The 19767-nt window shown below is 40.1% G+C and overlaps 1 protein-coding gene across 1 annotated transcript in view; it reads right to left on the bottom strand.

Moving 5' to 3' along the window:
• LOC148596381 (cytosolic carboxypeptidase 4-like) overlaps positions 1–19767 on the bottom strand; it is a 182184-nt gene that overhangs the window by 116801 nt on the left and 45616 nt on the right. Inside the window, exons 4-5 of the mRNA XM_088520853.1 lie at positions 5634–5763; positions 1059–1190 (exon numbers count right to left, since the gene is read on the bottom strand). Of these exons, the coding sequence (XP_088376979.1) occupies positions 1059–1190; positions 5634–5763 (262 nt within the window). The remainder of the gene's footprint in view (positions 1–1058; positions 1191–5633; positions 5764–19767) is intronic.

The following is a 19767-nucleotide window of genomic DNA, read 5'->3' as shown; positions in this document are numbered from 1 at the left end:
TATTCTTTTCATTTTACCAGTGTTCACTGGATTTCACACTAATGGTTCTTTCTTCCCTACTTATTTTTCTCATTAATTATCTTTCAATTGTGTATTTTGAAAGGGAAAACACACCCACTTAAAAGATCCTTTTATGATAATGCAGAAATACGACTGTTCTCCCTCTGAAGCACAGAGGGATTTAGCCTGTACAAGAGCCAGGGAAGCTGATCCCCTCACACGGGACTCAGTCCATTTGTTCTGGAGAAGTGAAAAATCACACGGAGTTACAAAGTGAAAAAACTTTTCAACTTCCTTCAGGTTGCAGATGGCTAAGCTCTGCTACCAGTTTAAGGCCACTATCACAGTTCTGCAAAAATCAACCTTTAGGACTATAATTAAAGGTTTTATTTTTTTTAATTTAAAACTCATGTTTCCAAAAATGCTCTTTTGTCAGAACTAAAGTTTGTGCATGGAAGTTTGTCATTTTGGATGAAAATATCATCCAAAAAAGTAGAGACTGACAAAAATTACAAGGGAAAAAAAAAATTGCACGTCTTAATTCCCTCAAATTTCTTCAGCAGTCCCACCAAGCTCCTACTAGGCAGTCAGCTCCAGGACATTACATTTTTTTTTTATGCTACGTCAAAACAATTCTTCTGCTTTCTGTAAGAGTATAACTTTTTGTTATGAAGCAATTCAACTGAGTAGGACAATAGCACATCAGCATTTTCTTAATTGCTACTTATTTCATAGGAATAACTATGCAATTTTATATATTGCATTATGGAGGGAAGTATGTCTGAAGCTTACAAAAAAATGGCTGTTCTGTCAGTTCGTAATCAAAAAAGTAGAACACCTGAATCCCGTTTGATGAATAGGGCTCCATCTACTAATCTTACTAGTACTTGGTTGTATCAAGATATGAAAACAGATTTAAAACCTTGTGGAATGCCACTCCTTTGGAGCAAGGAGAGCTTGCACTCATCTCCCAACTTCATGGATCAGGCTCATCTTGAACAAACTGGCACACATAAATGTCAACACAGCATTTGCAGAGAGGAAGAAAGTGGACCTACCCTGTAGCCAACATCTTCTGTGATAACTGATGTGTCAACCACACAGCCTGCCTGCCACAAGGTCTCCTTGATGCTACAGCCATACAGAAACACATTCTTTTTCTGGGAATGGCCATGGTAGTCACAGAATACCTGGGGAAGAAGGTAAAATTTTCTTAGAGGGAGAAAAAAAAATTCTTTAAAATAGGCACTGTAAGATTAGAGTGGGCATTACTTTTTTCAGGTCTCCTCAGAGGAGTTCAGACCCTGGGTCACATCTATAATTAGTGTCAAATCTTGTTAGTTGGATGTATCTTGTTTTATCTATTCCATCTGACATGATCTCAGAGGATCCAGAGTCAAGATTTATGTAGCTCTGTTTGAGCAGAAATAAACATGACACCTATGCAAGAATCCATGGTAACTCAGGAACCTGCGAGTTCATGGTAACTTCTAATATAACAGCACAATTTGTCAGGCTTCTCAAACTTCAGCTCATGAGATTTGGGAACTTCACCTTCCCAAACAATTAATCATCACTTGAACTTCCTTAAATTCGAGATCTGTGCTATATAATTTTCCAGAAATTATAATCATGCAATTGTGTAAAATGTATGCTGTCATATCTTTGTATGAATCCCTTTAAAGCCAAGCACTGAACATGACTTATCTCCATGGCAAATAACCTCATATCATACAACCTAACCCATTTATCTGTCTAATTCGTCTTTCTTGTGTCAGCTGTCACACAGACAAGGTAAAAAAAAGCATTCCCAGTTATAGTGGAAACTGATTGCTTTCATAGGAGATATCAACTCTTATAGAAATGAAAATTATGATTTAATGGCCCAAGAGGTAAATATTGACCCAAGTCTTAGAGAATAATCAATACCAGTGCCTTCTGAGATATAAAGTCAATATACACACTGCTGTTACATATATTCTCCATGTCTTTATCAGCAATATTCTAAAATCTGTCAATAAAAAGACAGGAATTTCTGATGAGAAGGGATTGGTTCATTTAAAACCAATGTTCACCAATGATCAGAAAGGAGCTTCAAAGATCTCACTGAAACCATTTTCTAGGGTATATGTCAGAGACGAATAAAGGGACAGGTGTAAAAAGGTAAGGAAAAATTTTGGATCAATATGTAGACACACATCTATATAGGAAAGCAACACACATTCTTACATAAGTACAGGTACAGGGGAGGCGAAAGAGTAGGTTTTTTTCCCCATCAATTGGTAGGGCAAGATATACCCCACTAAATTCATTTGCTGATCATATAACAACTAGGTTTATCTGCAGACAGTCAGGGATTTATTTGTCTAGGAATGGAGCATTTATATTCTTTCATTACCTTTGACAAACTCCAGCTTGACACAGAGGAGAGGCTACAACACACACGCATAAGGAACCATCTCACTGTTTAATTAGATGACACTCGCATGTGCCTCAACACAGACAGACCTCACATGGATGGCCTGTTTGTTTATACTCTGCTCCTTTTGCTTTCCAAATTTTAATCCTTCATCCTGCACAATCACTCAGCTCCAGCTATTTGCAGGGCTTAAGGGTTGCTTAGTCCTCTCCCCGCATCAGGGCATGTTCCACACCCAAGCAGGGAAACAGCAACCTACCTAGCAGCAACATTCCTGCATTACTTAGACCCTTATCATCTGATAATGAAGAAAAACAGCAGACAAATAAGGCCAGTTTGAGAGCTTCTCTGTAAGGGCTCCTTCCAAACAGCTGCATTTAATGGTTCTTGTAATGACACAGACATTTCTCCAGCTAGTGTTTCATTTAAGCTATCAGTGATACATAGCCATAGTTTAGACTAACCACAGGTACCCCATGGAATTTATTCTTGTGAATATCATAAAGGATTTTATAGTTTCAGTCCTATTTCAAGGAAGAGCTCGCAGCTCAATTGGGTATCAATTACCTGCCAATTTACAGCATTACCAACATTGCAAAAGGCACACATATTATCCACCTAAAACAGTATGTATTAGGAACCACACTGGGATGATCAGCTCGTCAGGTAACTGTGCTGCCTGATCAGTAGCAGGTCTCTAATTCTGCATCTCAAGGAGCCTGCAGATGAGTCCTTAATAACAGGCCTGGAAGGAGCCTTGCTGGATGACACAGTCATAGACTTTTGTACTGGTAAGGAATTATCATCAAATCTCACTTCTGTAAATGCTGCTGCAGTTTCAGGCTATAGGATCCTTCCCTCTCTGGTTGTTACTGATTTTCACAGGCAGAAGAATCAGTGCAACTGAAAATAATTGTCATTTCATTTGCAAATCGCATAGAGCAGTGTTTTAATCACAGTTGCAGGATACTGCAGTCACTCACTGGTTTATGACCAGTTCTTCTTTATAAATGTGTATCTTTTCGTATGCTCGTCTCATTTTTACATTTCAGGGTAGCTTGTGTTTTATCATTCAAACAAAACTAAACAATACTTTTTAGCCTGAGAACCCAATAACATCCTGAGACTTGTCAGAAAAACACTAAGCAAACTTAGATTTACTAGTCCTTTTTTTTCCCCAGACTGTCCTTCTATGCAGTAGTTACACTAATACATACAAAACTGCCAAACTTCAAGTCTTGCAGTCACCAGGATATGACTCTAGGCATAACATGCAAATTTTAATCTATTTTAAATTATTTGCCAGAACAGATTACTGCAAAGGTAAAGGCTGCTTTTCAACTCAAAAACAATCCTCCTCCTAACTTACAGGATCAGCCATCTTTCAAAGCAACAAAAAAGGAAAATATAAAATGATAAGCAAACAATTCTGGGGGAAACCAGGACTTTTTTCCTTCTTCATTTTTCATTGGAATTCTCTTTCAGCAATGCTAAGTCATCCAGTTTTGAGGTAGTCATGCCTTGATAATTCTACTCCCCAAGTTAAGAGTAAAGGCTATCAGACATTTAAATAAGGAAAAAAGAAAAGAAAAGGAAAATAAAAAGAAATATTAAATCACTACATCTTGCAGGGAGACCTACTGGAGACATGCAGCTTTGCTCTTGCAGTCAAAAGCAGATGCTACAAAGCAGAGAACTGCAATGCCACCAGCCCCTTGTTTTACTAGGGTTCCCAAAAGCTGATTAGAGAACTGGAAAAAACAAAACAACAACAAAAAACCCAGCACATATTTAGAAGGCAATTTTCTATGGAAGAAGGTAACAACTAAAATGGCTTTGGTTTCGCATTTGAAAGTTCTTTCTTTTTCTTCTTGAAGGAGCGTATCTTTGCTTTGGAAAAAAAGAAAACAAACAAAAACCCACATTTGCTCATTGCCAGGATAAATTAAACTAAATCACTTAAACAGAAGTCATTTGGTTGCTAGTGAACCTGGTTCCATGGGATCTTGCAGGGAGGTAGAGGAGCGGGCTTGGGAGGAGAGCGGAGGAAGAAATCCTTCTTACTTCTAGAGCAAGAAAAAGGCATTTCTGAGTGTGGGTAAACTAAAAATCAATGTGCTCTTCAAAGGCAAAGAAAAAGCAGTTTACCAACAGCCTGTCATGCAGCCTGCAAGCAGGAGAGATTGGTAGGATCAACAGCCTCCCTTCACTCAGCAAGGATGCAATCTTGCACTGTATGGGTGTGTTTTCAACTTTAGGCACCTGGATACAGCAGGATATATGCTGGATATGGCAGAGAACTGAATTAGAAAAGGCCAAATAAGAATAATCGGGTAAGACAAGAGTGAACCTGCATGACTCCAAACCACTGGTAAAGGTTGCAGAGCTCCCAACTGCTTGTCCAGCTGAGACTCAACTTCCTCAAAACCTACAGTCTGCAGACCTGAACAACAGGGCTTGACCAAAAAACATATTGCCAGAAAAAAACACTTCCAGAAGCTCAGACTTTTTCACTTTAACAGGGCCTTTTCTTATCAAGATCAGAGATCTTGAGATCAGAGATCAGAGATCTTATCAAGATCAGAGATCTTATCAAGATCAGAGATCAAGATCAGATCACCTCCCTGTGCTGGAACCATCTTCCCCTTTCTAATGGGCACCGCTGTGCAGGCAGGAAGAGTTCCTGCCCTACCACAGCTACCACTTTGAGACTATAAACATCTCTCATGAATTTGTGGTGCCACAGAAACCGGCATTTTCATTGCCTCACCAGAGAAGCATGGAAGTTTAACTCTTTGGAAAGCTAGTTTCCCCGTCATTGTCATTGCACAGCTTGTTCCATCACGGGCTTTTTGCACAGCCCATTCAGGTAAAAAATCTTTTGAAATTTCTCCCGTCATTGCCATGAAGACGGCAATAACCTGTTCATAATACTTAGCTTAGTTGGAGTACTCTGAGGATATTAAAGAGCTTTAAAGTAGTTTTCTCATTTATATTCTAGGTGGGCAAAGACTTTGAAATTCAGAAACATTGGTTAGAAGATTCAGTAAGTAATAAAATATGCAAGACTTTCAAAACAGCTCTGTAAAGATGAAAACATAACCACACAGGATGCTTTCCAAAGCTTTCTAGCTGTAAAACAAGGTTGTTTGGACCAGTGCACTAGGCAGTCCATGCACAGTTACTCACCACAAACATGTGGGAAGAGACTTACCAGAGGGGCCCGGCCTACGCTGCGCAGGTAGTACAGGAGACCTTTGCTGTGGTAAATGGTCGGATGGAGCTCAGAACTGGGGGTCAACCACTGTCTGTTCAGGTCATCCCCACTCAAGGAGCAACGGTGGCTGAAATCACAAAGCAGCATATCACAAACTAACAAAAGACGGCTCATTCCAGAAAGCTACTGGTTCTGACCCGTCCTGGCACTGGTACAGGCAATGCCAACTAGTACATAAGTATCAAGCTTTTAATTGAGCTGGTATAAACAAAGAGTCCATGGTTTGTTTTAAAAGTGCTTACAGTATATTATTATCATTCGTTTCACATGCAGTCCTGAAAAAGGATGCAGTTTTTCCATATACAGGTATGTACAAAAAATAAGCAGACAAATTGCGAGTGAGATGAAATAAGATGTCTTTTAAAAAGTTCTAAGTTCTATGAAAATTATGAAATTTACCCAGCTTATATAAAGCAAAGGCTTCTCAGAACTTCCACACCAAACTGGTAAATCCAACACATACTCATTCAAACTGAAGATGTGTGTTTCTTAGTCTAGTTTTAATATGTATGCACTTAAATGAGAAATCCAACTTAATTAAGCTTTTCAGCTGCATTTCTCATGAGTGATCCAAGACATGCATCAGGAAAACCTCTACACATCTCACATCATTAGGTAGAACAATTGTCTAGCTTCACTACAAAAGCTGAATAAAAACCTAAATGAGAAGCCCAGATTCACATGAGGGAAGTTTTTCCGTAATTGGCTCGAACACGGTGTTTCTGACTCGGTGACCAGTGGAAGATATTGGGCTGCACAGATTACATCATTTGCACTTTTGCAAACTCTGACTAATCTTCCTCATTAGTGGTTTTGTGTAGTTCAGAACCCTCCTCACACTCTTCAAAGAATTTGCTGTAGCTTGGTTTACAAGTTGCAAGTTATGGTATGCTAATAAGGTTCAAGAATTAAACCTGCATCATATTTGAGACAGGTCTATCTCCATACACAGAAGCTCATTTCTGTTCTATCCCATTCAACACTGTAGCGTTTATGGTGGCACAAAACAAAACCTACCCGAAGCACTGGGTGAATTTCTAGTTATGAAGTTGCACCCAGCCTTGCAGTTCTAGCCTTCAAATAACAAAAAATATTTAGAAGTGTGCACCTGGGGATGAAGATGGGTATTGCACAGGCAGACTTGTGTGGCAACTAGGGTGCTGCATACATGGTTTTGAAGAAAGAATAATCCTTACAAGGGAATGTTTTGAAAGGAGTAGAAACAATGAATATCTATGGAAGAAAGAAATAGGAAGAAATAAAAACAACAAGTCACTAAGAATTCTTTCTACTTTTTTAATGTAGAAAAACAAGGCTCTGATGCCATCTTGGGGTTTCCAGCAACATCACAAGATCCACTCCAGTTTTACTGCAGTTTTACTATCGTCGTTACCTGAATCCCCTCAGTCTTCCTTCATAATCCACAGTTCCCATGTTACTCATTCTGCAAACTGGAAAACATTAGCAACAGCTACGACATGGGAAGTCAGCAAATGTTGATGTGATCCCTCTGCTAGAGAGGGAAGAGAGGGGAGAGAGAGAAAAAAAAAACAACAAAAAAAACCCACACACACCACACACACTAAAGGAAACATGGTAATTTCCATTATGTTTCTTAATGGTTTTTCAGGTAAAGTTACCTGTAAGCCACCTCTCCTGATCTTCTGGACAACAGCTGCTTAACTGAGATTAGCAGTTGTATTTAGGCCAAATATTGATGTGCATAGGTATGTACATAACTGCATACCTTTAATAGGCATAACCCTAAAGAGGCATTTGGGTTGCACCTTTTCTAAAGGCAATCAGTACTTTTTAAAATTTATATCAGAAGCACAGAAATCTTTCTCTTCAGCATTATCATTCTTACGAATAAAAATATTATTTTCCTTTCCTGTTTGGAGTGACGTTAGATGCTACCTCTCCAAACCATCTGCACGTCTCCCTCTGCTAAAGCACCTTACTACATGCTGCAAGAGTCCAAACACAGCCAAGCCTGCAGAGGAGTTGAAATGGGGCACAACTGAAGTACTGCTCCCCAAAAGCTTAAGCAGATCTACAGGCAAACCTCAAACCAGCACCCAACTAACTTTCTATTTTGATATTTCTCAGATCAGACAGAAAGTCTGTTTACAAATCCATATTCCTTTAGAACATTTAGTAAAACATGCTGTGAGACAAAAAGTTCAGTCTTATGTCTTCAACAGTTAACATCCCTGCTCATTTAAATCATCTTTAAGTACTAGCCCTCTGCCTGACAGCTTTTATCCACGGCTCAAAGAGATGCAGAACTTTATTAGATGTTGATTCTTCCTATCCCACTCCCCCTCCCATCTTTCTATTAAAAACCATTTACTTTCAAGGCATCAGCTCCCTGTCACTGCTGTCCCCTGATTCTCTCCTTTTTTTCTTACCCTCTCCCTTTCCTAAGGGCAATGACATTCACAGATAATGGGTTTAGTCCGTTATGCTCTGCAGCCAAGGGTGAAGGTAAAATATTAAGCTGATTGCAAGTGCTGATAACAAATAAAGGGGCTGGAAAGCTAAAGACTGGCTTTGTGCATTTCACAGGATTTAATGAAATTCACTGCTCTAATCAAATGCATTTCTTAGGATGCACTTCCAAGATAAAGTGCTTCGTGTGCCTTTCCACTTTAGCAACACCAGGGAGACTTCCTGCCACCCTGGATGGGACAAGCAGCAGCTCAAAGGACAGTTGCCTAAGGATTCCAATAAGCAAAGAAAAGCCCACATCTGTGTCTATAAAGCATCTCTGCAACACAGCTGTTTGGTACACGTCTTCAGCCCAGATGTGTTACCTGCATGCAAATCATAATTAAACTGCATTTTACTGGTTCACAAGCCTAATGCTTTGGATTAAGTTTTTGTTATAGCATTGACTCTTCCATCTCAAACAACCAGGAAAATCTTTGATGGGATTCAGCCGTTTGGATCATTATTACCTGCACCCAGGGCAGTGCACAGCTACTGGGCAGTGCTCTGGGAAAGGAGCCTCTTTCTCCCTTTGCTCTGTGCAAGAATTGAAATGGTCCCATTAAACACTCAGCCACAGGCTTCAGTGACATGATCCATTAGTGCCCGTGTAGGAAGGATTACCTCTCCAGCTTAATAATGGCCTGTGCAAATATCACATGGCTTTCCTACCAGATGAAAGAAAAGCAAACCACAACAACCCCGCTTTTCACCTTCTCCAGCAGACCATAAAGTTGTTCTATTACTGGAAGTGCCACTAGAATGACTCATGGAGCTGGCAGACAAGCAGAGCCTTTGGTACTTACTAAACTTGGCTTTTCTAAAAAGGACACAGCCAGGAATACAACCACAATGATACATGACAAGGTGTTCAGCAGCTGCAAATGCCCAAGAAAAGAAACACCTGGGCTGTCTTTCAGATGCTCTCCCATAGCGCCACATCATCCAGTCCCTGAACAAAAACTCAATGGAGAAAAGATCTTATGGAACACATGCAACTCTCAAACCTTGAATGACTGGTTGTGACCAGAACAAATTTATTCTTAGGTAAATTTATTGATGACAGCTAGATCATCATCATCATAAGCCATTAAGTACATTCCTATTGGAATAAAAGCCCCAGCTCCAAAGATGTACAAGTGCAGGCAGTCACCTAGGTCTGCACACAGAACTACTCTGAGAAGCAGATCTCTGGCTTCTGAAGCAGATAAAACCTCAGACAAAAACAGGAGGTTGAGATTCCCCTTCTCAGTACTGGAGACGCTTTGAGAGAAGCTCTGGACCATTGCTCTGAAGGCAGGGACACCTCACAGGGGCTGATGAAAAAGAGGTTTAAGTAGCTGAAGAAAAACTGAACAAGTAGTAAAAGCTGGAATTGATTTCAAGTTTGTCTGCACTCACAAAATTTTGCTTTTAATCCTATACTTCAACTTAGCTTTAAGTTTCACTAACAATGCCTTCTTTATTGTCTTACTATTAAACTTGCTTGGCTTTGAGAGCAGGCAAACTCTAGGTACTACACACACAAATGTACACCAACAGCCACAGCAACATGAGAAATCAGATCCCCTGGCTATTCAAAGGTACCTGGAAGCTGAATTCTGAGGGAGGAAAAGGATAATACTTCAAGAGATTTAGGAGATACAGATCTCTACTTATCCCTGCTTCCTCTGAGAAGCATTTGGGCAGTGTTTCCTGTTTTCCTGACGCTGCATGCATGGCAAGTCCATGGTCAAACATAAGAATCACAAATTGTTGTCATCACATAGGACACCCTGACACAAAGTTTCTTCCATAGTGGCAAAAGAGCTATTTTTCCATTTTAGCTGAAAAAGTTACCGAGCACACTCAGCTTCCATCTGCACAAAGTTCTGTGAACCATATGCATGGACAGGGAAACACTACCTGGCCCTAACCCAAGGTTGATACAGTCAAGGAAACATTTTATTTGCAGTACTGGATTAGAGCCATACAGATGCAAAAATGGGAGAAGAGATAAATATGCAGCTACAAAGGAAGAAAAAAAACAAGAGGGAAGATACAGAGTAAAAAGCCTTAGGAACAAATACAGTGCGAAAGATATTAGACTAGGAAGCAAGAAACCAGAAGACAAAGAGAGAAGAAAATCTCTTTTTAAAGAAAAACTGTTACTGTAGTTGGAAGATAAAATGACTCAAAATCACCTGTCCATTACAGATAAATGGAAAGACAGGGCCCATCATACCGAGTGAATGATGTCAGGATTGATAACAACAGCACCTGGGGCACAGCGAACTATAAAATCTAAAAGGATGCATTGTGTTTGATATGTAGAAAGCAGCATCACCATTCACTGTGCATCTTAATAGCAGGCAGCAGCACTACTATAAGATAAGAATATCTATAAAGCAAGTAGGTGCAAGCAAACATCAGGATGCCATTGAACAGCATGGGGCAGCCTCAATCAGACAGAGCATGCTGGACTTCATAAATAACTACCACCATGAAAAAAAGGAAGAATATTTGTGTTAAGGTATTTTGGTCATGCTCATAAGTACCTGGGGAGGCAGCAGGGAGGAAAGAATCCTTCATTTTGTTTGATTTTCAGACTGAATTTCAAAGACTTAGATTCTGCAAGTTCAAAAAGCCACAGTACTAGCAAAGCTCTTCCCCATATTATGGAAAGTGTCAGAAACATAGTCAAAACCAGAGATAACAATTATTAGAACTGCTTAAGCTGATGGCTTTAACCATCACATAGTCCTTTCACAGAGATGTTCACCGCATGCCATGGAGGCAGAACACTATGGTATTGGCCTGTGATGCTAATGAATATTCAAGAACAGAAAACCCCCCGAGCAGCATAACCTCCGGTAACCTTTGTAGAGAGCAACCCAATAAAACCATGTGTTTATGTGATACAGAACAGTCCGATGCTTTGAAATGGTTGTACATTATTCAGAAGCTGAAGAATGAAAATAAGAACTAATCTTCTGTCCTCTCAACAGAAAGCATGACGCACTGAGGACCTATTTGTAGAGCTTTTAATCTATTCCATTTTATGGACAAATGGATAGACTTGTATGACAGCACTTTTACAGCTGGAACCAAAGGGCATTTGTGGGTACAAGTGTTTTTCCTATGGTGCTCTGGACTGCACCAGTAATGGGGAAATATCTGCCCTACCATCTAGGTGGGCTGATACACCTTCTTACAGGAGACCTTGCTGTTGCACCTTGGCAAGCTGGAGGGCTTCCCTGAAGTGAGGTGATCTTCACCCAGTGAGTGGAGAAGGGGGATGCTCCTCTTTTACTGAGGGCATTAAAATATTAGATCTTCACCCGTATTCAGTGAAATGCAGGTGAATAGCAGAGAGAAATATACACAGACACTGATGAACGAAACACTTCCCATGAGCATTTCTGCAGCTAACAATTCACTACCAGCCCCCTGAACTTTCCTTTGGACTGAGAGCAGAATAAGGTGCCTATACAGAATCAAGAATCAAAATCAAAAAGAATTTGCTTTGCCAATACAACCAAAACAGTTGATAACTCAGGAGCTGACACAGTATAGAAGAAGGCAGGAACGTGTGGAGGAAGAAGTTACAAGCAAGCAAGAAAAAAAGTGGACAACCAACATCACACAAAGGTCCAACTGAACATGTAAAGTAAAACCAGACTTTTAGCAGTAGACCAGCAAACACTAAATAAGCCCAAAAGCTGAGTTGGGATTTTTGTTCTTTTCTTCATTCTTCCAGTTTTGATTATGAGGTATGTCAGGAAAAAGTATAAAATCACTGTCCTCCCCCTCAGGGCAACAAACTCTGAGACTGAAGAGCAACCTCTTGATCTGGGTTGACATTTTAAAAAGCTCAAGGATTAAATATGCATGGCGGTGTTGTCTTTGACTGGGGAGCACAGGGGGTATCTTGGAGATCCTCAAAGCTGGCTTCCTCTCCTCAGCTTGTGAAGACTTCACAGGGCTAGCGGGGGAACATGCTGAGAGATCTGCCATTCACACAGGCCAAAAGGAGATGCAAGAAAAACTGAAAACCTGCTTTAGGGACCATAAATAACCAAAGAGGCTTGAGAATGTGCCTGTGCTGTTTGAAAATTGTTACCTTTTCTTCATTTTCTTTTTTTGTTTGTTTTAGGCTTTTTTGTGTGTGTGTTTTTGGGGGGGCTTGGGAGTTGTTTTGTTGTTGTTGTTGGGGAAATTAGCATGTCTTGCTGTGTATAAGGATTGCAGAAATGCTGCCACAGCTGCTACTCCCAATTTCCCTGCTGAGCTCATCTGTTTAATCTCAAACCTGACCCATACTGCTCTTTTCTATACTATGGTTTGGATATCCCTTCAGAATTTTACTCAAAGCACATCATTCCTCAGCTGCCAAAACCTCTATTCCATTTCTCTTCTCCATCCAAATACGCATCCCATTCCTAAATTATATTTACATTCCACTCCCCTGCTTTCTTATGACCAACTGCAATACCAATAGCCCTCAGGCCAGATTTGCACCAGACTTTACCATCAGATCTGCTTTCATCCTGGGCAAAGGCCACACTAGTATTAGGGCATTAAGACAGGCACACACTGCAACCAGGTGATGAAAGTCAATACTAGGGAGTCAGCTTCCCCTAAGCAACTCGTGTAAAGTAACAAGTGATGGCTATTTCTCAACTTCACCATGACCTTAGCGCCATACTGGGCCGTCTCTAGGCCTTTATTTTTACTACTTTTCTCTTCTCCTGCACCAAACACACAATACAGAACTTATCTTCTGAATGACACTTGTGCCATCTGGCTGCCGATCAATTTAACAGAGCTGTTGAAAGGATCCCCCTCTTTGGACCCTGCCTGAAGTATGATTTTTCCCTTTCAGCACAGACTAATGAATCCATGATGCATAATGCTTCCTCTCAGGCAAATGCTATTCTAAAAGATCACTCTGCCAGCTTCTTCTTGCCTCCCTACAGCAGAGCACTGATACTAATTAGCGTAATGAGCCTTCAGTGTTTCAGGTCCTACGTCTCACTGATTTTGCCACAGTGGACAGTCCCTGCTTCCCCAGATAAAGGACGTGCAGTCCGTGGTGCATTTGGTGCATGTAACTGGGTTGCTATCTTGCTCAGCTCCCTCTATTTTATATAAGAGTTCCTTTTCTCTCCGTGGACACATTTCATTAAGCCACATTTTGTTATAAGCTAATTAGAGACACAGAATGCGATCTGCTTCACCCCCAGCTAATACTGCCAGTGACATAATCAAATGAGACAACAAGTTCACATGATTTACTGAAAAGGTGAGTTAATAGCATTATCATAGCTGAGCTGAAACTACCTCCCAACTCCACACAAAAGGATGCTCAGCAGACTTCAGGTCCTTTAGTGGTAACAACAGCCATCAAATACCAGATAACTCATTCTCCTGTGGTTGCCTATACTTTGGACAGTCATTGACAATGCAAACATAACTTATAACACTTTGAACTATTTTATAGTGGAGAAAATAAGAATTCAGAGAGCATATACAAGAAAAAAGGGTTTCTGTGCTTCTGGACATCTTCCATGTGATGTAGAGTCATCTCAAGACTCTTCCCAGAATCCCTAAATATTTTGCATGTTATTGATAAGCAAGCTCTACAACAGCACTTTGAGTCACTGTTTTTGAAGGGGAAAAGTCATATTTCAGCTCAAGAAGTTTCTCATAAGCACCTTTTCTCTGCAGGAAACATTAACCTTTGCTTACAAACTAAACACACTATTCTCCTCCTCCCCTCAAAGCTTTGAATTTACAGCCAAAATTCCAAAATATATCAAATGTATCTAAAAGTCTAAAAGTGTTTCAGAAATATAACGTTATCATATATCAGAAAACACTCATTTCTTCAGCACCCATTTTTCTGTGACACAGGGTCTCTGCCTGGGCCATATGTCCTGTAATGCCACCTCAGGACTCCACGGCAGCAATTCAGCAAGGAGGAGAATGACAACGAGACTCAGGAGTTGTGGCCTGGCCGGGGAACTTGGAACAGCCAAGCAACAACTCCCAAATGGCCCTGCTGTGACTTACCAAATTGAAACACTGTTTCTGAAGGGGAAGACTTGGCTCAAGGTTTTATTATCCATTATTCATAGAAAACTTTAGGTCTTTTTCCCCCCCCCCCCCGCCCCCGCCTGCAGGGGAAAACAACATACTTTTGCCCAACAGTCCTACTTACATTCTCCTACAAGCTATGTCAGCAAATCCCAACTTTGCAGGCGAGCGGCATCAAGAGGTAGGGCTGGATAAGTAGGGCTGGAATTTGAGATTTGATGAAAGCATACCAGATTAACTTCTTTTTTAAAGAAATGTTCTTTAGCCAATTCCTGTATTCTGACATTCTTAATTTAAATGTGGCTTATATTCATATAGCTTAAGAGAATTCTTAGATGATTTAAGCTAATTGCTCACATATGGGTTACACCAATTTAACTGAGTTGATTTTAAAATCTTAGTTAAATCAGTAGTTAAATCATCTGCATATAAATGAACCTTAAGAATTACGATTTTCAGGCAATTGATCTAAACTTAGACCAAAATAAATGCTACAGAAGGACAAAGTGTTGAGCCAAAGACTAACAAAAGCGATCAGAGAGACCCATAAAACAGTAAAAACATGCTGCAGTGATTCCAGATCTGTTACTTTTTCTAGGATCCTTTATAGTTGAGCTCTCCAGAAGGTTGAGCTCCCTTCAGAAACATCCTCTCTGCTCTCAAGGGGAGAAACTAGAATGGGGAGAAAAATAAACAAGCACACCCTCAAAGCAGTTAACTGTGAAGGAAAAAAAGCTCAATTTCAGATTCCTCAGAATATGTTGCATCATAATTGCATAATAAGTTACATAATTATTGACATCATGCAGTAGCAGAGAACCCTTGTACCTGTTTGAACAGTAGGAACAGTGCAACAAGCACTGCATACGGATGGGTTTATTTTGTCACCAAGTCCCTCAGCTCAGTGCAGGAGCACAAAAAAGGACCTCAGTGTACATGAGGCTGATGCGATTTAGAGTGGAATCAGCCACCAGCTGACACACGAGAAGACACACTACACTTCCTCTGCCAGTAAATTATAGCTCTGACAAAGCAGCATTAACTGAAATATGCTGAGTGGTAGCTTACAAAATAACAGAAAATAAAGTGCATAGGTTGTCAACTCCTTTCCTTTGCCAGGCAGGATCGGGCTAGCTAGGCAAAAGTAAAATTAGATTATATTCCTCAAACTAAAGTTTTTTTTCCTTTTTTTTTAAGCCATGAGGTAAAACTATTACAATTATGATATTACTATTACTATCTGCAATATCGCTGGAAAATCCCATGCTATTTGCATGGCAAGCATCTCTCTGCAATGGAGTACCATTTCCTTGCACATTTCTGAGCAGTTACATACACAAACCCAGACTTGCTATATTTCTCCTGCCTGACCAGGGATCTCTAGCTCTGCCTGTGAATCCCAAAGAATCACAAGGAGTTCCCACAAAATAGCTTGCTTTCTGCAATATGGCTTCAAAGCAGGAAAACAGAAACAAAATTTTCCTTTTCTAGTTATACATTCCTCCGACGCTGCAGGAAAGCGGCTATCTTCCACTTAACTCCACAGTTTTCTACATGCATCTTTACCAGTATATAGTATTTTCCTGACAGATGTTTTACCTCCACATAATTCTCCTCACCTACACAGTGCACTTTGGGTTAATGTACAGCACGATTCCCCCATGCATTCAGGGAGACTGTTAAGGCTTTAGAAGGCAACTTAAGCAATGAGTTAGAGATACCGTCTCTCCCAGGGACTGGAGGTTACTTCATGCAATAGCTATTAAGTGATGCATTGCAAATAGTTTAATAAGGCCATTAGAGCTCTTAGGAAAGAGATCCCAATACATCAGTATTTCTAACATGAACCCTCCTGCACACAAATGTGTGGGCAGCCTCCTCTACCATAACCCTTCTTTAAGGGCCTCGGGAAAAAGCAGGGGAAAGACTGAGCTCTGCAGCACCCAATAAAATCCAGTACCTTCAGACAGCCACTCAAGTGATAAACTTGATTCATTCCATATGAAGCCTCCTAACTCCAAGGAGGCACCTGGTCTCTAGACAGTCTTACCACCACAACCCATGCTCACCAAGACAGCTGTGTCAAACAGTAATTAATTATGAAAAATGCAAAAGAAAAAAAAACCCTCAACCATTTTGCACCCTGCAGCTCTGGGCAAAGCCAACTCAGCCAACATGTAGCTCATCTTTCAGCATCTCCTCAGAGACCAGGCACCAGCGCCTCCCGCACAGCTGGAGGAGCATCCGAGGGACCGAGCTGCAAGGCAGTCAGGGGTGAGCTAGGAGGTTTGGGCTATGTCTGTAGATGCACCAAGCTCACTCATTTGCTTGCTTTCCCCCACGCACTTGCACAACAAGCCTTCAGACCTCAGCGGATGCTAATTCTGGTACCAAAAGACTACAACAATTTGCACTTACATAACTGCTCATCCAAGCGCAGTGTCTCTGGGCACTTTGCAACAGTGAAGTTAAACGAAGCATTCAATGCAGTCTTATTAAAATAAAGTATACACTAGAGAAACACGATGGGCTTGTACAATTCTGAAAAACATCTAGAAAGTTTTAAAAATATATATACACACATGTATATAAAAACACAACACTAGCAGATAGAACAGCTGTAAATCTAAAAACCCAACTGAGCTCTCCAGAAAGCTCGTGCATCCAAGCATGGATTTAGGTAGGTGTTCAAGAGACTTCATGTAACTGCTAAGTAAAGAGGGCATGGAAAATGCAGGGTACATAGAGTGATTTAAGATTCCAGGAGGAACTGCTAGAATCCCAGGGGCACTGAAAAATTTGTAAAGAGAAACCACACCAAAACACATTAGATGTAGCTTGCTGGAAACATCTGGTTAAATAAAATAAGAAATATGGCACTAGTGAGGAACAAATAAAAGAAGTGGTTCTATATACTGATAGGAGAAAAAAGCTAAAGAGCTTTTTGCACAGCAAATGATGGAATTAATTGAGGGCTAGCATGATCAAAAATTCCCCTCTTGAAACAGATTTGTAAAGTGAAATTACTTGAACACTGAAATAAATGACCTGATTTTTCAAAATATGGAGCTACTCATCACTGTCTATTGAAGTTCAAGAGAGTAGCAAGTACTCAGCATCATCCAAAGTCAGGAAATTCTTAACTAGCTTCCCTTAAAGAAAAAAAAAAAGTCCTTACTGTTCATTCATTAACTCTGTTTTTAATTTAAGAACAGGAAGTTTGAAGCATGAGAAGATATCAGTAATATTCCAGAATTGAGGATACAGTGCTTTATCCACTGGAGGCTTTCTTCCACACTTGTTTTTAATCTTAGTATAAAAGCCTCTTAAAGGAAAAGTATTATGAATATTCTGGGATCAACAGATAAACCGGAAGGTGCTCATGAAGAAAATGGATGATCATTACCCAGTTTTTGTAATAAAGGGTTCAAAAAAACTCTTTCTGATAAGAGCCCTGTTCCAGCAAGTTAAGGATATCAAGTCCTGGACAGAACTTGAAACACTTCTAGAAAAAGTGAGTGACCAAGTGCCAGACTAGCAGGGTCCCTTACGTAGCTATGGAGGTAAGGGGAAGAAAGTGCAAATGCAATAAATGATTGCAAGATTTTAAGTCGTGTATAAGGGTAACAGTTATAGTCCTTCTAAAGAGAAGGCCTATGAGCATATATTGACACAGCGTCACAGAAAACTATTTATATCTATTGGCTGATCTAACTCAGCACACTCAATCACTAACCAAAGGATAGGGCCACAGGTCTACTCATCTGGGTGCCTGAAGGTTGTGTTTGTGACAGGAGAAACCCTGTTTCTCCTGGGGAGGAGACTTACACCAAGAGCTTGCTCATTTTTAGAGAGGAGTTGAACACAATCGTTAATTCACATCCAAACTTAACAGGCGAAAGACGGCACTTACGTATTGCTGAGCACTATAGGGGGTAATGTGACATTTATTGGCAAGGAGATACCAAAGAAGGTTTTAAAACTACCTTTTGAGGAAAAGGCCAATACTCTAAAAAAGCCTGGGTCCTACTAAACAGCCACTGCTTCCAGCAGAGCTGTATCTATAATGTCTCTGCCAGGAGGAGGAAGACATGGAAGAAATTAGATAGGACTAAAATTTGCTCAACTCTTAGATTGAAAAGAAACCAAAATAAGTATGGTGGCCACTTAGCGTTGCACAGAAAAGGCTGGTAAAGGTTCTTTTAGACTGACCAGTGTGCAAATTCATGGAGACTATTTTGAGCAACTGGAATAAAAGTTCCACAAGACTACATATATTTTGGCCAAGATCACCAAAAAACAACGAGGAACAAAGATTGGCATAGGAATGACCCAAGATCTAAACTCTCTTTCTCTCCTAAAGAAAAAATAACACAGCTCAGGTGTCACAATTTGCATTTGGGTAAATTAGTTCTTCCTCAGCTTTATGGCTTCTCTTAGCTATTAAGAATATTTTATAAGGAAATGAAGACACTAGTTGCACAGAGAATAGGGCCTAGCTAAAATACCAGCTAAATCATCCCTCTTGACCTCTTTCGTTGCAATAATGTTCCATAATTAGTAGTGCTATGCAATGCTTAATATGCTTAATACCCTAATAACAATTAGGGTATAAACAACATTTACAACCACCCTCTAAAAATACTAACAGAAATTGACATAGAAACATGCATTTTCCAAAAAACCTGATCAAGTTTTTTTCTCTGTGCCTTTCCAGCAGGGCAGAATCCATCACCCAAACTTCCCAGCAAGCTAAGAGGGGAAGAAAAGTACTAGTAATATATTTTCCTTCATTTTTGATTGCTTATAGAAAAATCTACTTAAAAACCTCCCGTAGCTTGCCTCAGAACATGGAAAAGTACTTTTTCTGTGAAAACTCCATTTCAATGGAGCTATCTTTTATCAAACAAACACTTAGCTACCTCAGACAACTCCATTATCATTAAATTAAGCCCAAAGTGCTTCTTTAAGGTATTGCTGGAATCACTCTATGGATAGGTAAAGTAACTACAGAACAGCTTAATGACTTGTCTGAGGCCATACAGTAAACATTTGATAAAAGGGGAAAATGGATCATTCAAAGGAAGAAAAACAATCATTTGCTTAAAAAAACTTTTTGATGCTGTTCACAGCAAGGAAAGCAATTGCTTAGTGGTCCTCAAAGATTTATGCCATGAAGGATGCTTATCTCTACTCCTAAGCACTGAAAACTACAAGAGACAGAGCACAAAAAGGGACTGCAACCAGAAAAGAAAAAAAAAAAAATAGAAAGAGGAAGAAGTAGGTCTACAGAGCTTATTTCTCTTCAGCGCACAAGGCAGATTTGTCAGTCTGAAAAGCACGCTCATTGAATTGCAGCACTGAATATATTTCTTACTATGTGACTCCACAGCTGCAAAATCCCAGCTGCAATTAGAAAACTGTAAGGCTGGGTGTTTTATCATTTTTATATGTGTCGGCGCTCCAGCGCTGGCTGTGGCAGGCTGCAGCTGGCCTTGCAGCA

This window comes from Tinamus guttatus, unplaced genomic scaffold, assembly GCF_059628265.1.
Source record: "Tinamus guttatus ecotype Peru unplaced genomic scaffold, ASM5962826v1 Tinamus_guttatus_pri_ptg000004l, whole genome shotgun sequence".
Classification (NCBI taxonomy): domain Eukaryota; kingdom Metazoa; phylum Chordata; class Aves; order Tinamiformes; family Tinamidae; genus Tinamus; species Tinamus guttatus.
This window is presented reverse-complemented; position numbering and strand designations above follow the sequence as displayed.